Source organism: Salvelinus fontinalis, unplaced genomic scaffold, assembly GCF_029448725.1.
Source record: "Salvelinus fontinalis isolate EN_2023a unplaced genomic scaffold, ASM2944872v1 scaffold_0095, whole genome shotgun sequence".
In the NCBI taxonomy this organism is placed as follows: domain Eukaryota; kingdom Metazoa; phylum Chordata; class Actinopteri; order Salmoniformes; family Salmonidae; genus Salvelinus; species Salvelinus fontinalis.
The window spans coordinates 304,292-325,680 of record NW_026600304.1 but is presented as its reverse complement, the minus strand read 5'-3'; the positions used below and the strand labels follow the sequence as shown (position 1 = coordinate 325,680).

General features: G+C 49.7%; 1 protein-coding gene across 1 annotated transcript in view; it reads left to right on the top strand.

Moving 5' to 3' along the window:
• Positions 1 to 21,389, top strand: part of LOC129843046 (contactin-1-like) — a 52,973-nt gene that overhangs the window by 13,472 nt on the left and 18,112 nt on the right. The window contains exons 8-18 of the mRNA XM_055911773.1: positions 707 to 806; positions 1,068 to 1,252; positions 1,878 to 2,002; positions 3,567 to 3,684; positions 4,367 to 4,517; positions 5,216 to 5,343; positions 5,622 to 5,794; positions 5,939 to 6,230; positions 6,510 to 6,659; positions 6,770 to 6,840; positions 7,248 to 7,500. Of these exons, the coding sequence (XP_055767748.1) occupies positions 707 to 806; positions 1,068 to 1,252; positions 1,878 to 2,002; positions 3,567 to 3,684; positions 4,367 to 4,517; positions 5,216 to 5,343; positions 5,622 to 5,794; positions 5,939 to 6,230; positions 6,510 to 6,659; positions 6,770 to 6,840; positions 7,248 to 7,500 (1,746 nt within the window). The remainder of the gene's footprint in view (positions 1 to 706; positions 807 to 1,067; positions 1,253 to 1,877; positions 2,003 to 3,566; positions 3,685 to 4,366; positions 4,518 to 5,215; positions 5,344 to 5,621; positions 5,795 to 5,938; positions 6,231 to 6,509; positions 6,660 to 6,769; positions 6,841 to 7,247; positions 7,501 to 21,389) is intronic.

The window sequence follows — 21,389 nt, the reverse complement described above, 5'->3', positions numbered from 1 at the left end:
AGCTGTGTTACCTACAGTATATAGTACACTAGCCTATAGCTGTGATACCTATATAGTACACTAGTTTATAGCTGTGTTACCTATATTGTACACTAGTTTATAGCTGTGTTACCTACAGTATATAATACACTAGTTTATAGCTGTGTTACCTATGTAGTACACTAGTTTATAGCTGTGTTACCTATATAGTGCACTAGTTTATAGCTGTGTTACCTACAGTATATAGTACACTAGTTTATAGCTGTGTTACCTATATAGTGCACTAGTTTATAGCTGTGTTACCTACAGTATATAGTACACTAGTTTATAGCTGTGTTACCTATATAGTACACTAGTTTATAGCTGTGTTACCTACAGTATATAGTACACTAGTTTATAGCTGTGTTACCTATATAGTACACTACTTTTGACCATTGTCTTTGCTTTGTCTTCAGCTCCGGGTAGATGTTACGCCTAGGCTCAGATCTAGGATCAGCTTCAACCCTCCCCAAAATCTAAGATGTTTCTTTAGATGGAAAGACACAAAACTGACCTTAAATCAGTGTCTAGGTAGAGGTGCATCTTAGCCACAGATCTGGGATCATGTTACACTCTGCGAAATCTATCCCTAGACATTAGGCTGGGAAAAAAACACAAAAAGTAACCTTACATCAATGTCTTTTGGGCAACTCCATAGTGGTGACCTATGACCCTTTCGTCCCCACAGCCCCAGAGAAGAGGTACAAGGCCGACCTCGTGGTGAAGTTCCCTGACACCACAGCTATGCTCAACTACAACGTCACACTGGAGTGCTTCGCTCTGGGAAAGTGAGTCAGAATATGGAAATGACAGATATTTAGCTACTGGTGAAACAAACACCAAGACTTTGGGGACTTTTGTTCATTTGTATCACTGTAACTAGAGAATATGGCATCCATTTGCTTATACATATTTTGTGAAACAGTTACGTATGCCTTATAAAGGGCTTATGGAGGATTCATTAAGCCTTCATAAAGACACAAGGCCTACCATTTGGGACATAGCCGTGCTGAGTTAGTTTCTTCTTCTCTTGTTGTCTTTGCGTCCAGTCCGGCCCCTCATATCGTCTGGAGGAAGATAGGTGCTACCGACCTGCCTGCTAGCGCTCAGGTCAGCATGTCTGGAGCTCTGCTCCACCTCTACAACGTCCAGTATGAAGACTCAGCAGGGTACGAGTGTGAGGCCATCAACCAGAAGTGGCAGGACTGGCATCAGGCGTGGCTCTATGTAGAGGGTAAGATACCAAACTCCATCTCTGCAGTGTTACATTAACAGACTGGCATCAGGCGTGGCTCTATGTAGAGGGTAAGATACCAAACTCCATCTCTGCAGTGTTACAATAACAGACTGGCATCAGGCGTGGCTCTATGTAGAGGGTAAGATACCAAACTCCATCTCTGCAGTGTTACAATAACAGACTGGCATCAGGCGTGGCTCTATGTAGAGGGTAAGATACCAAACTCCATCTCTGCAGTGTTACATTAACAGACTGGCATCAGGCGTGGCTCTATGTAGAGGGTAAGATACCAAACTCCATCTCTGCAGTGTTACATTAACAGACTGGCATCAGGCGTGGCTCTATGTAGAGGGTAAGATACCAAACTCCATCTCTGCAGTGTTACAATAACAGACTGGCATCAGGCGTGGCTCTATGTAGAGGGTAAGATACCAAACTCCATCTCTGCAGTGTTACAATAACAGATCTGATATACAGTACGCAGCACTTGCTTCTAACACTTTACATTACAACGTTAGTACCACTAACACTAAGATATGATTTACAGTAAACCAAAACATATACATGGTTTCATTGTAGTGTGTATGTGTTTCAACATTTTAAATGATGTTTTGATTGACAGCTGCTCCTGAGTGGGCTGTGACCATCAACAACACCCAGAAGGACATAGGGTCAGAACACACCATGTCCTGTGTGGCTAACGGGAAGCCTGTCCCATACATCCGATGGCTCAAGGATGGATACTCGGTAAAGATGCCCGTCCTCTCCCTGCTGGCTGTCATTCTTTAAAGGGATACTTCCTGTTGGACAGATGATCACAACATTCTTAAAGGGATGCATGTATCTACTTCCCCAGAGACAGATGAATTTGTGGATACCATTTGTATGTCTTTGTGTCCAGTATGAAGGAAGTTAGAGGTAGTTTTGCGAGCCAATGCTAACTAGCGTTAGCGCAATGACTGGAAGTCTATGGGTCTCTGCTGGCATGCTTTTGTGGTAGGTGTTTTAATTAACACCTAACACAATTAATGTACATCTGTTGTGTAGATCCACTGTATAAGGATAGTGAAATAAGCTGGACTTGATCTCAATTCAATAGGACAGATGGGCACCATCTTATCTAGTACTAATTCAATAGGAATGATGGGCACCATCTTATCTAGTACTAATTCAATAGGACAGATCGGCACCATCTTATCTAGTACTAATTCAATAGGACAGATCGGCACCATCTTATCTAGTACTAATTCAATAGGAATGATGGGCACCATCTTATCTAGTACTAATTCAATAGGAATGATGGGCACCATCTTATCTAGTACTGATTCAATAGGAATGATGGGCACCATCTTATCTAGTACTAATTCAATAGGAATGATGGGCACCATCTTATCTAGTACTAATTCAATAGGAATGATGGGCACCATCTTATCTAGTACTAATTCAATAGGAATGATGGGCACCATCTTATCTAGTACTAATTCAATAGGAATGATGGGCACCATCTTATCTAGTACTAATTCAATAGGACAGATCGGCACCATCTTATCTAGTACTAATTCAATAGGACAGATCGGCACCATCTTATCTAGTACTAATTCAATAGGAATGATGGGCACCATCTTATCTAGTACTAATTCAATAGGAATGATGGGCACCATCTTATCTAGTACTAATTCAATAGGAATGATGGGCACCATCTTATCTAGTACTAATTCAATAGGAATGATGGGCACCATCTTATCTAGTACTAATTCAATAGGAATGATGGGCACCATCTTATCTAGTACTAATTCAATAGGACAGATCGGCACCATCTTATCTAGTACTAATTCAATAGGACAGATGGGCACCATCTTATCTAGTACTAATTCAATAGGAATGATGGGCACCATCTTATCTAGTACTAATTCAATAGGAATGATGGGCACCATCTTATCTAGTACTAATTCAATAGGACAGATCGGCACCATCTTATCTAGTACTAATTCAATAGGAATGATGGGCACCATCTTATCTAGTACTAATTCAATAGGAATGATGGGCACCATCTTATCTAGTACTAATTCAATAGGACAGATCGGCACCATCTTATCTAGTACTAATTCAATAGGAATGATGGGCACCATCTTATCTAGTACTAATTCAATAGGAATGATTGGCACCATCTTATCTAGTACTAATTCAATAGGACAGATTGGCACCATCTTATCTAGTACTAATTCAATAGTACAGATCGGCACCATCTTATCTAGTACTAATTCATTAGGAAAGATTGGCACCATCTTATCTAGTACTAATTCTTTCCCAGTATGGTAAAGGTGAGCTGAAGTTCTCCAGTCTGACGTTTGAAGACTCTGGGATGTACCAGTGTATCGCTGAGAACTACTGGGGTATCATCTACGCCAGCGCTGAGCTACGTGTCATTGGTAAGTGTTTAACACAAACTACGTGTGATTGGTTAATCCGTAACACAAACTACGTGTGATTGGTTAATCCGTAACACAAACTACGTGTCATTGGTGAGTGTATAACACAAACTACGTGTGATTGGTTAGTCCGTAACACAAACTACGTGTGATTGGTTAATCCGTAACACAAACTACGTGTGATTGGTTAATCCCTAACACAAACTACGTGTCATTGGTGAGTGTATAACACAAACTACGTGTGATTGGTTAGTCCGTAACACAAACTACGTGTGATTGGTTAATCCGTAACACAAACTACGTGTGGTTGGTTAGTCCGTAACACAAACTACGTGTGATTGGTTAGTCCGTAACTACCAAACTACATGTGATTGGTTAGTCCGTAAACACAAACTATGTGATTGGTTAGTCCGTAACACAAACTACGTGTGATTGGTTAGTCCGTAACCCAAACTACATGTGATTGGTTAGTCTGTGCCCTGAACTGCACCTCATTGGTTTGTCTTTGAAAACCAATATGTATCATTAACGAGCACACCCCCACCGCCGTGTTTCTAGTTTTGATTCTGGGAATATAAAAAACGACATAGTCATCAACTATAGCAACAACAAAGTTGTCAGTTATACACACAGTCTTCATTGATAGATAATTACATCCAACCACTTCTCTGCCCCATCCCAGCTTGTGCCCCGACGTTTGAGTTGAACCCAGTGAAGAAGTATCTTCTAGGAGCTAACAACGGCCGTGTGGTCATAGCGTGTAAACCCAGAGCTGCCCCCAGACCCAGGTTCACCTGGACCAAGGGAAAAGAAGTGCTCTTCAACAACTCACGGTAAATAAGGACATCTTGGTGGGATTTTTTTTTAAACGTAAAAGCACTACAAATACAAATGTTTGATTGGTTGGTTGGTTGGTTGATTGGTTTATTGATTGATTGGTTGGTTGGTTGGTTGGTTTATTGATTGATTGATTGGTTGGTTGGTTTATTGATTGGTTGGTTGGTTGGTTTATTGATGGATTGATTGATTGGTTTATTGATTGATGGATTGATTGATTGGTTGGTTGGTTGATTGGTTTATTGATTGATTGGTTGGTAGGTTGATTGGTTTATTGTTGGATTGATTGGTTTATTGATTGATGGATTGGTTGGTTGGTTGGTTGGTTGGTTTATTGATTGATTGGTTGGTAGGTTGATTGGTTTATTGATGGATTGCTTGGTTGATTGATTGGTTGGTTGGTTGGTTGGTTTATTGATTGATTTATTGATTGATTGGTTGGTTGGTTTATTGATTGGTTGGTTGGTTGGTTGGTTGATTGATTGGTTGGTTTATTGATTGATTGGTTGGTTGGTTGGTTGATTGGTTGGTTTATTGGTTGGTTGGTTGGTTGATTGATTGGTTGATTGGTTGATTGATTGATTGACATCTGAGTTTGTTATTCATCCCAGCAACTGTAGGAGAATCTTGTCAAACCTTTGAAAGAAATCCAATACTGTATGGTTGTGAATGGCATGTTTCCTTCCCTCCATAGTATCTCCATAATGTTTGATGGGAGTCTGGAGATCCTGAACGCCACCAGGAATGATGAGGGCATGTACACCTGCTTAGCTGAGAATGACAGAGGGAAGGCCAACAGCACGGGGACTCTCACCATCACAGGTAGTACTCTCCATCCAGCTTGACACAGCTGTCTAAAATGTGCCCTAGTATTGATCTACCTTGAATGTTCATGTGTAGTTATTGGGTACGTTGGGGACAGTCAACCATCGGTTGGTCTCATTCTTTGATCCCATTCCGTTCTGTATGGACATGAGTACTGTCCTTTAAAGATGGGTCTGTGTACCGCCAGCCTAATGTTGCACAGTGTGAGTCAACAGTCTTCTCTACTGTGTGTGTGTGTGTCTGTGTGTGTTTGTGTGTATGTGTGTGTGACACAGAGGCGACACAGATCACAGTAGCCCCAGAGGACACTCAGGTGATGGTAGGAGAGGAGGTGCATCTGCAGTGCCAGGCCTCCTTTGACCCCAGTCTGGACATCACCTTCATCTGGTCTCTGGATTTCAGGGTCATCGACTTCTACCTAGAGTGGAAGCACTATGAGCGCATCATGGTAGGAGGGATTAGCACAAACCAGCAGGGTTGGGCTCAATTCCATATCAGTTCAGTATATTCAGGAAGTACACTGAAATTCACCTGTTTCTCAGGTGATATGCCAATGTGTGAAGTGTTGAACCCTGTCTCTCTGTCCATCCAGGATCGTGAGGACAGTGGAGAGCTGAAGATAATGAATGTCCAGTTAAGACACGAGGGACGCTACACCTGTACAGCCCAGACTGTCGTGGACAACGTCACCGCGTCAGCAGACCTCAAGGTCAAAGGTCTTCCTGCTCCTCCCGGTGGGGTGAGGGTTGAGGAGATCAGGGACACCTCGGTGAAGTTGGTGTGGAACCGAGGGGCCGACCATGGCAGCCCCATCCTTGGGTACACCATCCAGACCAGAGACTTCTATGCCCTAACTGAAGTGGACTGGAGGGACGCATCCACCTGTAAGTACAGGAGTCTACCACCAGAGGGCGGAATTACTCTACCTCTGACAGCAACAACATGAAAACAGTAGCATTTAATGCTGAACATACAACTCTCTCTCTCGTTCTCTCGTTCTCTCTCTCTCTCTCTCTCTCTCTCTCTCTCTCTCTCTCTCTCTTTATTTATCTTTCCCGTGCCCCCCTACCTCCCTTTCTCTCTCTCTATCCCTCCTTTCCTTCCCCCTCTCGCTCTCTGTCTTTCTCTCGCTCTCTGTCTTTCTCTCTCTCTCTCTCTCTCAGCCCCTACAGCCCTGGATGGCATGTCAGTGATGGCTGATGTTGTGGACCTGTACCCCTGGATGGAGTATGAGTTTAGGGTCTATGCTACTAATGAGTTTGGCGACGGGGAGGCCAGCATCCCTTCAATGAAGATCAAAACCTGGGACGCAGGTAGGGACCAGCCTGGGGCACTAACATGTTGTTGTTGCAAAGAAATGTGTGCGTTTGTGTGTGAGTGTCTAATAACACCTGTTGGAAACACACTCCACTGTGTCTCTTAGTGCCTGTGGTGGCCCCGACCAGCGTTGGAGGCTACGGGGGTAAAGATGGAGAGTTGGTCATCACATGGACAGTAGGTGTCTGAGTTTCTCTCTTCCCTCTGACACATTTCAACCCTTCTAACCATGTTCTGATCCAGTGTTCTTCAGTCCTGGTTGTGCAGCACTACACAACGCAGGCTTTTGCTCCAGTTAGTAACCAACCCACCTGATCCAATTAATCAATTATTTTTTATTTGTTTTAGTACATCTCTTGTTTTAGTTTCTGTTCTGATGTGCAATGTGCTTTTTGTCTAAATACACCCACCTGTATTTTGCCATAATGTTTCATACAAAATCTATGGTATCTACTTAAAGTTACTAATGTGGTTTTCTTTGAGCAGCTTTGAATCAAAATGTTGGTCATTTTGGTGTGTTGTGGGTCTTGAGGATGAGGTAAATAACAAGGATGTGATCGTCCTCTGTCATCTTCCATCCGTAGCCCGTACAGCCGCAGTACTTCTACGGGAAGAAGTTTGGCTACGTTGTGGCCTTCAAGCCTCATGATGAGGTTGACTGGTGGTATGAGACCATATCAGACCCAGAGACACGACGCTACGTCCATCGAGACGCCTCTTTCAGGGTCAAGTCCAACGACTTCCAGGTCAGGGAGTTCCAAGTGAAGGTGAAGACGTTTAACTCCAAAGGAGATGGACCCTACAGCCTGTCGACTACTGTCTACTACCCACGAGATGGTGAGGGTCGTACTAACCCCTAACCCCTAACCCCTAACCCCACGAGATGGTGAGGGTCATACTAACCCCTAACCCCACGAGATGGTGAGAGTCGTACTAAGCCCTAACCCCTAACCCCACGAGATGGTGAGGGTCAAATTAACCCCTAACCCCACGAGATGGTGAGGGTCGTACTAACCCCTAACCCCACGAGATGGTGAGGGTCATACTAGCCCCTAACCCCACGAGATGGTGAGGGTCATACTAACCCCTAACCCCATGAGATGGTGAGGGTCATACTAACCCCTAACCCCTAACCCCACGAGATGGTGAGGGTCATACTAACCCCTAACCCCATGAGATGGTGAGGGTCATACTAACCCCTAACCCCACGAGATGGTGAGGGTCATACTAACCCCTAACCCCTAACCCCACGAGATGGTGAGGGTCATACTAACCCCTAACCCCACGAGATGGTGAGGGTCATACTAACCCCTAACCCCATGAGATGGTGAGGGTCATACTAACCCCTAACCCCACGAGATGGTGAGGGTCATACTAACCCCTAACCCCACGAGATGGTGAGGGTCATACTAACCCCTAACCCCTAACCCCATGAGATGGTGAGGGTCATACTAACCCCTAACCCCACGAGATGGTGAGGGTCATATTAACCCCTAACCCCACGAGATGGTGAGGGTCATACTAACCCCTAACCCCACGAGATGTGAGGGTCATACTAACCCCTAACCCCTAACCCCACGAGATGGTGAGGGTCATACTAACCCCTAACCCCACGAGATGGTGAGGGTCATACTAACCCCTAACCCCTAACCCCACGAGATGGTGAGGGTCATACTAACCCCTAACCCCTAACCCCACGAGATGGTGAGGGTCATACTAACCCCTAACCCCACGAGATGGTGAGGGTCATACTAACCCCTAACCCCACGAGATGGTGAGGGTCATACTAACCCCTAACCCCTAACCTCCACGAGATGGTGAGGGTCATACTAACCCCTAACCCCTAACCCCACGAGATGGTGAGGGTCATACTAACCCCTAACCCCTAACCCCACGAGATGGTGAGGGTCATACTAACCCCTAACCCCATGAGATGGTGAGGGTCATACTAACCCCTAACCCCACGAGATGGTGAGGGTCATACTAACCCCTAACCCCACGAGATGGTGAGGGTCATACTAACCCCTAACCCCTAACCCCACGAGATGGTGAGGGTCATACTAACCCCTAACCCCACGAGATGGTGAGGGTCATACTAACCCCTAACCCCATGAGATGGTGAGGGTCATACTAACCCCTAACCCCACGAGATGGTGAGGGTCATACTAACCCCTAACCCCACGAGATGGTGAGGGTCATACTAACCCCTAACCCCACGAGATGGTGAGGGTCATACTAACCCCTAACCCCTAACCCCACGAGATGGTGAGGGTCATACTAACCCCTAACCCCACGAGATGGTGAGGGTCATACTAACCCCTAACCCCACGAGATGGTGAGGGTCATATTAACCCCTAACCCCACGAGATGGTGAGGATCATACTAACCCCTAACCCCACGAGATGGTGAGGGTCATACTAACCCCTAACCCCTAACCCCACGAGATGGTGAGGGTCATACTAACCCCTAACCCCACGAGATGGTGAGGGTCATACTAACCCCTAACCCCTAACCCCACGAGATGGTGAGGGTCATACTAACCCCTAACCCCTAACCCCACGAGATGGTGAGGGTCATACTAACCCCTAACCCCACGAGATGGTGAGGGTCATACTAACCCCTAACCCCACGAGATGGTGAGGGTCATACTAACCCCTAACCCCTAACCCCACGAGATGGTGAGGGTCATACTAACCCCTAACCCCTAACCCCACGAGATGGTGGGGGTCATACTAACCCCTAACCCCTAACCCCACGAGATGGTGAGGGTCATACTAACCCCTAACCCCTAACCCCACGAGATGGTGAGGGTCATCACCCCTAACCCCTAACCCCACGAGATGGTGAGGGTCATACTAACCCCTAACCCCTAACCCCACGAGATGGTGAGGGTCATACTAACCCCTAACCCCACGAGATGGTGAGGGTCATACTAACCCCTAACCCCTAACCCCACGAGATGGTGAGGGTCATACTAACCCCTAACCCCACGAGATGGTGAGGGTCATACTAACCCCTAACCCCTAACCCCACGAGATGGTGAGGGTCATACTAACCCCTAACCCCACGAGATGGTGAGGGTCGTACTAACCCCTAACCCCACGAGATGGTGAGGGTCATACTAACCCCTAACCCCTAACCCCACGAGATGGTGAGGGTCATACTAACCCCTAACCCCACGAGATGGTGAGGGTCGTACTAACCCTTGAGATGGTGAGGGTCATACTAACCCCTAACCCCACGAGATGGTGAGGGTCATACTAACCCCTAACCCCACGAGATGGTGAGGGTCATACTAACCCCTAACCCCATGAGATGGTGAGGGTCATACTAACCCCTAACCCCATGAGATGGTGAGGGTCATACTAACCCCTAACCCCATGAGATGGTGAGGGTCATACTAACCCCTAACCCCATGAGATGGTGAGGGTCATACTAACCCCTAACCCCTAACCCCATGAGATGGTGAGGGTCATACTAACCCCTAACCCCATGAGATGGTGAGGGTCATACTAACCCCTAACCCCATGAGATGGTGAGGGTCATACTAACCCCTAACCCCTAACCCCATGAGATGGTGAGGGTCATACTAACCCCTAACCCCTAACCCCACGAGATGGTGAGGGTCATACTAACCCCTAACCCCACGAGATGGTGAGGGTCATACTAACCCCTAACCCCTAACCCCATGAGATGGTGAGGGTCATACTAACCCCTAACCCCACGAGATGGTGAGGGTCATATTAACCCCTAACCCCACGAGATGGTGAAGGTCATACTAACCCCCAACCCCACGAGATGGTGAGGGTCATACTAACCCCTAACCCCTAACCCCACGAGATGGTGAGGGTCATACTAACCCCTAACCCCTAACCCCACGAGATGGTGAGGGTGATACTAACCCCTAACCCCACGAGATGGTGAGGGTCATACTAACCCCTAACCCCTAACCCCACGAGATGGTGAGGGTCATACTAACCCCTAACCCCTAACCCCACGAGATGGTGAGGGTCATACTAACCCCTAACCCCACGAGATGGTGAGGGTCATACTTACCCCTAACCCCACGAGATGGTGAGGGTCATACTAACCCCTAACCCCACGAGATGGTGAGGGTCATACTAACCCCTAACCCCACGAGATGGTGAGGGTCATACTAACCCCTAACCCCTAACCCCACGAGATGGTGAGGGTCATACTAACCCCTAACCCCACGAGATGGTGAGGGTCATACTAACCCCTAACCCCACGAGATGGTGAGGGTCATACTAACCCCTAACCCCTAACCCCACGAGATGGTGAGGGTCATACTAACCCCTAACCCCACGAGATGGTGAGGGTCATACTAACCCCTAACCCCTAACCCCACGAGATGGTGAGGGTCATACTAACCCCTAACCCCTAACCCCACGAGATGGTGAGGGTCATACTAACCCCTAACCCCACGAGATGGTGAGGGTCATACTAACCCCTAACCCCACGAGATGGTGAGGGTCATACTAACCCCTAACCCCACGAGATGGTGAGGGTCATACTAACCCCTAACCCCACGAGATGGTGAGGGTCATACTAACCCCTAACCCCTAACCCCACGAGATGGTGAGGGTCATACTAACCCCTAACCCCACGAGATGGTGAGGGTCATACTAACCCCTAACCCCTAACCCCACGAGATGGTGAGGGTCATACTAACCCCTAACCCCTAACCCCACGAGATGGTGAGGGTCATACTAACCCCTAACCCCACGAGATGGTGAGGGTCATACTAACCCCTAACCCCTAACCCCACGAGATGGTGAGGGTCATACTAACCCCTAACCCCTAACCCCACGAGATGGTGGGGGTCATACTAACCCCTAACCCCTAACCCCACGAGATGGTGAGGGTCATACTAACCCCTAACCCCTTACCCCATGAGATGGTGAGGGTCATACTAACCCCTAACCCCATAAGAAGGTGAGGGTCATACTAACCCCTAACCCCATGAGATGGTGAGGGTCATACTAACCCCTAACCCCTAACCCCATGAGATGGTGAGGGTCATACTAACCCCTAACCCCTAACCCCATGAGATGGTGAGGGTCATACTAACCCCTAACCCCATGAGATGGTGAGGGTCATACTAACCCCTAACCCCATGAGATGGTGAGGGTCATACTAACCCCTAACCCCTAACCCCATGAGATGGTGAGGGTCATACTAACCCCTAACCCCACGAGATGGTGAGGGTCATACTAACCCCTAACCCCATGAGATGGTGAGGGTCATACTAACCCCTAACCCCATGAGATGGTGAGGGTCATACTAACCCCTAACCCCATGAGATGGTCAGGGTCATACTAACCCCTAACCCCATGAGATGGTGAGGGTCATACTAACCCCTAACCCCACGAGATGGTGAGGGTCATACTAACCCCTAACCCCTAACCCCATGAGATGGTGAGAGTCATACTAACCCCTAACCCCTAACCCCACGAGATGGTGAGGGTCATACTAACCCCTAACCCCACGAGATGGTGAGGGTCATACTAACCCCTAACCCCATGAGATGGTGAGGGTCATACTAACCCCTAACCCCACGAGATGGTGAGGGTCATACTAACCCCTAACCCCTAACCCCACGAGATGGTGAGGGTCATACTAACCCCTAACCCCACGAGATGGTGAGGATCATACTAACCCCTAACCCCTAACCCCACGAGATGGTGAGGGTCATACTAACCCCTAACCCCACGAGATGGTGAGGGTCATACTAACCCCTAACCCCTAACCCCATGAGATGGTGAGGGTCATACTAACCCCTAACCCCTAACCCCACGAGATGGTGAGGGTCATACTAACCCCTAACCCCTAACCCCACGAGATGGTGAGGGTCTTACTAACCCCTAACCCCACGAGATGGTGAGGGTCATACTAACCCCTAACCCCTAACCCCACGAGATGGTGAGGGTCATACTAACCCCTAACCCCTAACCCCATGAGATGGTGAGGGTCATACTAACCCCTAACCCCACGAGATGGTGAGGGTCATATTAACCCCTAACCCCACGAGATGGTGAGGGTCATACTAACCCCTAACCCCACGAGATGGTGAGGGTCATACTAACCCCTAACCCCTAACCCCACGAGATGGTGAGGGTGATACTAACCCCTAACCCCACGACATGGTGAGGGTCATACTAACCCCTAACCCCACGAGATGGTGAGGGTCATACTAACCCCTAACCCCTAACCCCACGAGATGGTGAGGGTCATACTAACCCCTAACCCCACGAGATGGTGCGGGTCATACTAACCCCTAACCCCACGAGATGGTGAGGGTCATACTAACCCCTAACCCCACGAGATGGTGAGGGTCATACTAACCCCTAACCCCACGAGATGGTGAGGGTCATACTAACCCCTAACCCCTAACCCCACGAGATGGTGAGGGTCATACTAACCCCTAACCCCTAACCCCACGAGATGGTGAGGGTCATACTAACCCCTAACCCCACGAGATGGTGAGGGTCATACTAACCCCTAACCCCACGAGATGGTGAGGGTCATACTAACCCCTAACCCCACAAGATGGTGAGGGTCATACTAACCCCTAACCCCTAACCCCACGAGATGGTGAGGGTCATACTAACCCCTAACCCCTAACCCCACGAGATGGTGGGGGTCATACTAACCCCTAACCCCACGAGATGGTGAGGGTCATACTAACCCCTAACCCCACGAGATGGTGAGGGTCATACTAACCCCTAACCCCTAACCTCACGAGATGGTGGGGGTCATACTAACCCCTAACCCCACGAGATGGTGAGGGTCATACTAACCCCTAACCCCACGAGATGGTGAGGGTCATACTAACCCCTAACCCCTAACCCCACGAGATGGTGAGGGTGATACTAACCCCTAACCCCACGAGATGGTGAGGGTCATACTAACCCCTAACCCCACGAGATGGTGAGGGTCATACTAACCCCTAACCCCACGAGATGGTGAGGGTCATACTAACCCCTAACCCCACGAGATGGTGAGGGTCATACTAACCCCTAACCCCACGAGATGGTGAGGGTCATACTAACCCCTAACCCCACGAGATGGTGAGGGTCATACTAACCCCTAACCCCTAACCCCATGAGATGGTTAGGGTCGTACTAACCCCTAACCCCATGAGATGGTGAGGGTCATACTAACCCCTAACCCCACGAGATGGTGAGGGTCATACTAACCCCTAACCCCTAACCCCACGAGATGGTGAGGGTCATACTAACCCCTAACCCCACGAGATGGTGAGGATCATACTAACCCCTAACCCCACGAGATGGTGAGGGTCTTACTAACCCCTAACCCCACGAGATGGTGAGGGTCATACTAACCCCTAACCCCTAACCCCATGAGATGGTGAGGGTCATACTAACCCCTAACCCCACGAGATGGTGAGGGTCATACTAACCCCTAACCCCTAACCCCACGAGATCGTGAGGATCATACTAACCCCTAACCCCTAACCCCACGAGATCGTGAGAGTCATACTAACCCCTAACCCCTAACCCCACGAGATGGTGAGGGTGATACTAACCCCTAACCCCTAACCCCATGAGATGGTGAGGGTCATACTAACCCCTAACCCCATGAGATGGTGAGGGTCATACTAACCCCTAACCCCATGAGATGGTGAGGGTCATACTAACCCCTAACCCCATGAGATGGTGAGGGTCATACTAACCCCTAACCCCATGAGATGATGAGGGTCATAGTAACCCCTAACCCCACGAGATGGTGAGGGTCATACTAACCCCTAACCCCTAACCCCACGAGATGGTGAGGATCATACTAACCCCTAACCCCACGAGATGGTGAGGGTCATACTAACCCCTAACCCCATGAGATGGTGAGGGTCATACTAACCCCTAACCCCTAACCCCACGAGATGGTGAGGATCATACTAACACCTAACCCCATGAGATGGTGAGGGTCATACTAACCCCTAAACCCACGAGATGGTGAGGGTCATACTAACCCCTAACCCCATGAGATAGTGAGGGTCATACTAACCCCTAACCCCATGAGATGGTGAGGGTCATACTAACCCCTAACCCCATGAGATGGTGAGGGTCATACTAACCCCTAACCCCTAACCCCATGAGATGGTGAGGGTCATACTAACCCCTAACCCCTAACCCCATGAGATGGTGAGGGTCATACTAACCCCTAACCCCTAACTCCATGAGATGGTGAGGGTCATACTAACCCCTAACCCCATGAGATGGTGAGGGTCATACTAACCCCTAGCCCCACGAGATGGTGAGGGTCATACTAACTCCTAACCCCACGAGATGGTGAGGGTCATACTAACCCCTAACCCCATGAGATGGTGAGGGTCATACTAACCCCTAACCCCACGAGATGGTGAGGGTCATACTAACCCCTAACCCCATGAGATGGTGAGGGTCATACTAACCCCTAACCCCACGAGATGGTGAGGATCATTCTAACCCCTAACCCAACGAGATAGTGAGGGTCATACTAACTCCTAACCCCACGAGATGGTGAGGGTCATACTAACTCCTAACCCCACGAGATGGTGAGGGTCATACTAACCCCTAACCCCATGAGATGGTGAGGGTCATACTAACCCCTAACCCCTAGCCCCACGAGATGGTGAGGGTCATACTAACCCCTAACCCCTAACCCCATGAGATGGTGAGGGTCATACTAACCCCTAACCCCACGAGATGGTGAGGGTCATACTAACCCCTAACCCCACGAGATGGTGAGGGTCATACTAACCCCTAACCCCATGAGATGGTGAGGGTCATACTAACCCCTAACCCCATGAGATGGTGAGGGTCATACTAACCCCTAACCCCATGAGATGTTGAGGGTCATACTAACCCCTAACCCCACGAGATGGTGAGGGTCATACTAACCCCTAACCCCTAACCCCACGAGATGGTGAGGGTCATACTAACCCCTAACCCCACGAGATGGTGAGGAACATACTAACCCCTAACCCCACGAGATGGTGAGGGTCATACTAACCCCTAACCCCTAACCCCACGAGATGGTGAGGATCATACTAACCCCTAACCCCACGAGATGGTGAGGGTCGTACTAACCCCTAACCCCTAACCCCACGAGATGGTGAGGGTCATACTAACCCCTAACCCCTAACCCCACGAGATGGTGAGGATCATACTAACCCCTAACCCCTAACCCCATGAGATGGTGAGGGTCATACTAACCCCTAACCCCTAACCCCATGAGATGGTGAGGGTCATCCTAACCCCTAACCCCACGAGATGGTGAGGGTCATCCTAACCCATAACCCCACGAGATGGTGAGGGTCATACTACCCCCTAACCCCATGAGATGGTGAGGGTCATACTAACCCCTAACCCCACGAGATGGTGAGGGTCGTACTAACCCCTAACCCCACGAGATGGTGAGGGTCGTACTAACCCCTAACCCCATGAGATGGTGAGGGTCGTACTAACCCCTAACCCCAAGAGATAGTGAGGGTCATACTAAACCCTAACCCCACGAGATGGTGAGGGTCGTACTAACCCTTGAGATGGTGAGGGTCATACTAACCCCTAACCCAACGAGATGGTGAGGGTCGTACTAACCCTTGAGATGGTGAGGGTCATACTAAACCCTAACCCCACGAGATGGTGAGGGTCATACTAACCCCTAACCCCATGAGATGGTGAGGGTCGTACTAACCCCTAACCCCACGAGATGGTGAGGGTCATACTAACCCCTAACCCCACGAGATGGTGAGGGTCATACTAACCCCTAACCCCACGAGATGGTGAGGGTAATACTAACCCCTAACCCCACGAGATGGTGAGGGTCATACTAACTCCTAACCCCATGAGATGGTGAGGGTCATACTAAGCCCTAACCCCACGAGATGGTGAGGGTCATACTAACCCCTAACCCCATGAGATGGTGAGGGTCATACTAACCCCTAACCCCTAACCTCATGAGATGGTGAGGGTCATACTAACCCCTAACCCCATGAGATGGTGAGGGTCATACTAACCCCTAACCCCTAACCCCATGAGATGGTGAGGGTCATACTAAGCCCTAACCCCACGAGATGGTGAGGGTCATACTAACCCCTAACCCCTAACCTCATGAGATTGTGAGGGTCATACTAACCCCTAACCCCACGAGATAGTGAGGGTGATACTAACCCCTAACCCCTAACCCCACGAGATGGTGAGGGTCGTACTAACCCCTAACCCCACGAGATGGTGAGGGTCATACTAACCCCTAACCCCATGAGATGGTGAGGGTCGTACTAACCCCTAACCCCACGAGATGGTGAGGGTCATACTAACCCCTAACCCCACGAGATGGTGAGGATCATACTAACCCCTAACCCCACGAGATGGTGAGGGTCATACTAACCCCTAACCCCATGAGATGGTGAGGGTCATACTAACCCCTAACCCCTAACCCCACGAGATGGTGAGGATCATACTAACACCTAACCCCATGAGATGGTGAGGGTCATACTAACCCCTAAACCCACGAGATGGTGAGGGTCATACTAACCCCTAACCCCATGAGATAGTGAGGGTCATACTAACCCCTAACCCCATGAGATGGTGAGGGTCATACTAACCCCTAACCCCATGAGATGGTGAGGGTCATACTAACCCCTAACCCCTAACCCCATGAGATGGTGAGGGTCATACTAACCCCTAACCCCTAACTCCATGAGATGGTGAGGGTCATACTAACCCCTAACCCCATGAGATGGTGAGGGTCATACTAACCCCTAGCCCCACGAGATGGTGAGGGTCATACTAACTCCTAACCCCACGAGATGGTGAGGGTCATACTAACCCCTAACCCCATGAGATGGTGAGGGTCATACTAACCCCTAACCCCACGAGATGGTGAGGGTCATACTAACCCCTAACCCCACGAGATGGTGAGGATCATTCTAACCCCTAACCCCACGAGATGGTGAGGGTCATACTAACTCCTAACCCCACGAGATGGTGAGGGTCATACTAACTCCTAACCCCACGAGATGGTGAGGGTCATACTAACCCCTAACCCCATGAGATGGTGAGGGTCATACTAACCCCTAACCCCTAGCCCCACGAGATTGTGAGGGTCATACTAACCCCTAACCCCTAACCCCATGAGATGGTGAGGGTCATACTAACCCCTAACCCCACGAGATGGTGAGGGTCATACTAACCCCTAACCCCATGAGATGGTGAGGGTCATACTAACCCCTAACCCCACGAGATGGTGAGGATCATACTAACCCCTAACCCCATGAGATGGTGAGGGTCATACGAACCCCTAGCCCCACGAGATAGTGAGGGTCATACTAACCCCTAACCCCTAACCCAATGAGATGGTGAGGGTCATACTAACCCCTAACCCCATGAGATGTTGAGGGTCATACTAACCCCTAACCCCACGAGATGGTGAGGGTCATACTAACCCCTAACCCCTAACCCCACGAGATGGTGAGGGTCATACTAACCCCTAACCCCACGAGATGGTGAGGATCATACTAACCCCTAACCCCACGAGATGGTGAGGGTCATACTAACCCCTAACCCCTAACCCCACGAGATGGTGAGGATCATACTAACCCCTAACCCCACGAGATGGTGAGGGTCGTACTAACCCCTAACCCCTAACCCCACGAGATGGTGAGGGTCATACTAACCCCTAACCCCTAACCCCACGAGATGGTGAGGATCATACTAACCCCTAACCCCTAACCCCATGAGATGGTGAGGGTCATACTAACCCCTAACCCCTAACCCCATGAGATGGTGAGGGTCATCCTAACCCCTAACCCCACGAGATGGTGAGGGTCATCCTAACCCCTAACCCCACGAGATGGTGAGGGTCATCCTAACCCATAACCCCACGAGATGGTGAGGGTCATACTACCCCCTAACCCCATGAGATGGTGAGGGTCATACTAACCCCTAACCCCACGAGATGGTGAGGGTCGTACTAACCCCTAACCCCACGAGATGGTGAGGGTCGTACTAACCCCTAACCCCATGAGATGGTGAGGGTCGTACTAACCCCTAACCCCAAGAGATAGTGAGGGTCATACTAAACCCTAACCCCACGAGATGGTGAGGGTCGTACTAACCCTTGAGATGGTGAGGGTCATACTAACCCCTAACCCCACGAGATGGTGAGGGTCGTACTAACCCTTGAGATGGTGAGGGTCATACTAAACCCTAACCCCACGAGATGGTGAGGGTCATACTAACCCCTAACCCCATGAGATGGTGAGGGTCGTACTAACCCCTAACCCCTAACCCCACGAGATGGTGAGGGTCATACTAACCCCTAACCCCACGAGATGGTGAGGGTCATACTAACCCCTAACCCCACGAGATGGTGAGGGTAATACTAACCCCTAACCCCACGAGATGGTGAGGGTCATACTAACTCCTAACCCCATGAGATGGTGAGGGTCATACTAAGCCCTAACCCCACGAGATGGTGAGGGTCATACTAACCCCTAACCCCATGAGATGGTGAGGGTCATACTAACCCCTAACCCCTAACCTCATGAGATGGTGAGGGTCATACTAACCCCTAACCCCATGAGATGGTGAGGGTCATACTAACCCCTAACCCCTAACCCCATGAGATGGTGAGGGTCATACTAAGCCCTAACCCCACGAGATGGTGAGGGTCATACTAACCCCTAACCCCTAACCTCATGAGATTGTGAGGGTCATACTAACCCCTAACCCCACGAGATAGTGAGGGTGATACTAACCCCTAACCCCTAACCCCACGAGATGGTGAGGGTCGTACTAACCCCTAACCCCACGAGATGGTGAGGGTCATACTAACCCCTAACCCCATGAGATGGTGAGGGTCGTACTAACCCCTAACCCCACGAGATGGTGAGGGTCATACTAACCCCTAACCCCACGAGATAGTGAGGGTCATACTAACCCCTAACCCCATGAGATGGTGAGGGTCATACTAACCCCTAACCCCATGAGATGATGAGGGTCATAGTAACCCCTAACCCCACGAGATGGTGAGGGTCATACTAACCCCTAACCCCTAACCCCACGAGATGGTGAGGATCATACTAACCCCTAACCCCACGAGATGGTGAGGGTCATACTAACCCCTAACCCCACGAGATGGTGAGGGTCGTACTAACCCCTAACCCCTAACCCCACGAGATGGTGAGGGTCATACTAACCCCTAACCCCTAACCCCACGAGATGGTGAGGATCATACTAACCCCTAACCCCTAACCCCATGAGATGGTGAGGGTCATACTAACCCCTAACCCCTAACCCCATGAGATGGTGAGGGTCATCCTAACCCCTAACCCCACGAGATGGTGAGGGTCATCCTAACCCATAACCCCACGAGATGGTGAGGGTCATACTACCCCCTAACCCCATGAGATGGTGAGGGTCATACTAACCCCTAACCCCACGAGATGGTGAGGGTCGTACTAACCCCTAACCCCACGAGATGGTGAGGGTCGTACTAACCCCTAACCCCATGAGATGGTGAGGGTCGTACTAACCCCTAACCCCAAGAGATAGTGAGGGTCATACTAAACCCTAACCCAAAGAGATGGTGAGGGTCGTACTAACCCTTGAGATGGTGAGGGTCATACTAACCCCTAACCCCACGAGATGGTGAGGGTCGTACTAACCCTTGAGATGGTGAGGGTCATACTAAACCCTAACCCCACGAGATGGTGAGGGTCATACTAACCCCTAACCCCATGAGATGGTGAGGGTCGTACTAACCCCTAACCCCTAACCCCACGAGATGGTGAGGGTCATACTAACCCCTAACCCCACGAGATGGTGAGGGTCATACTAACCCCTAACCCCACGAGATGGTGAGGGTAATACTAACCCCTAACCCCACGAGATGGTGAGGGTCATACTAACTCCTAACCCCATGAGATGGTGAGGGTCATACTAAGCCCTAACCCCACGAGATGGTGAGGGTCATACTAACCCCTAACCCCATGAGATGGTGAGGGTCATACTAACCCCTAACCCCTAACCTCATGAGATGGTGAGGGTCATACTAACCCCTAACCCCATGAGATGGTGAGGGTCATACTAACCCCTAACCCCTAACCCCATGAGATGGTGAGGGTCATACTAAGCCCTAACCCCACGAGATGGTGAGGGTCATACTAACCCCTAACCCCTAACCTCATGAGATTGTGAGGGTCATACTAACCCCTAACCCCACGAGATAGTGAGGGTGATACTAACCCCTAACCCCTAACCCCACGAGATGGTGAGGGTCGTACTAACCCCTAACCCCACGAGATGGTGAGGGTCATACTAACCCCTAACCCCATGAGATGGTGAGGGTCGTACTAACCCCTAACCCCACGAGATAGTGAGGGTCATACTAACCCCTAACCCCATGAGATGGTGAGGGTCATACTAACCCCTAACCCCATGAGATGATGAGGGTCATAGTAACCCCTAACCCCACGAGATGGTGAGGGTCATACTAACCCCTAACCCCTAACCCCACGAGATGGTGAGGATCATACTAACCCCTAACCCCACGAGATGGTGAGGGTCATACTAACCCCTAACCCCATGAGATGGTGAGGGTCATACTAACCCCTAACCCCTAACCCCACGAGATGGTGAGGATCATACTAACACCTAACCCCATGAGATGGTGAGGGTCATACTAACCCCTAAACCCACGAG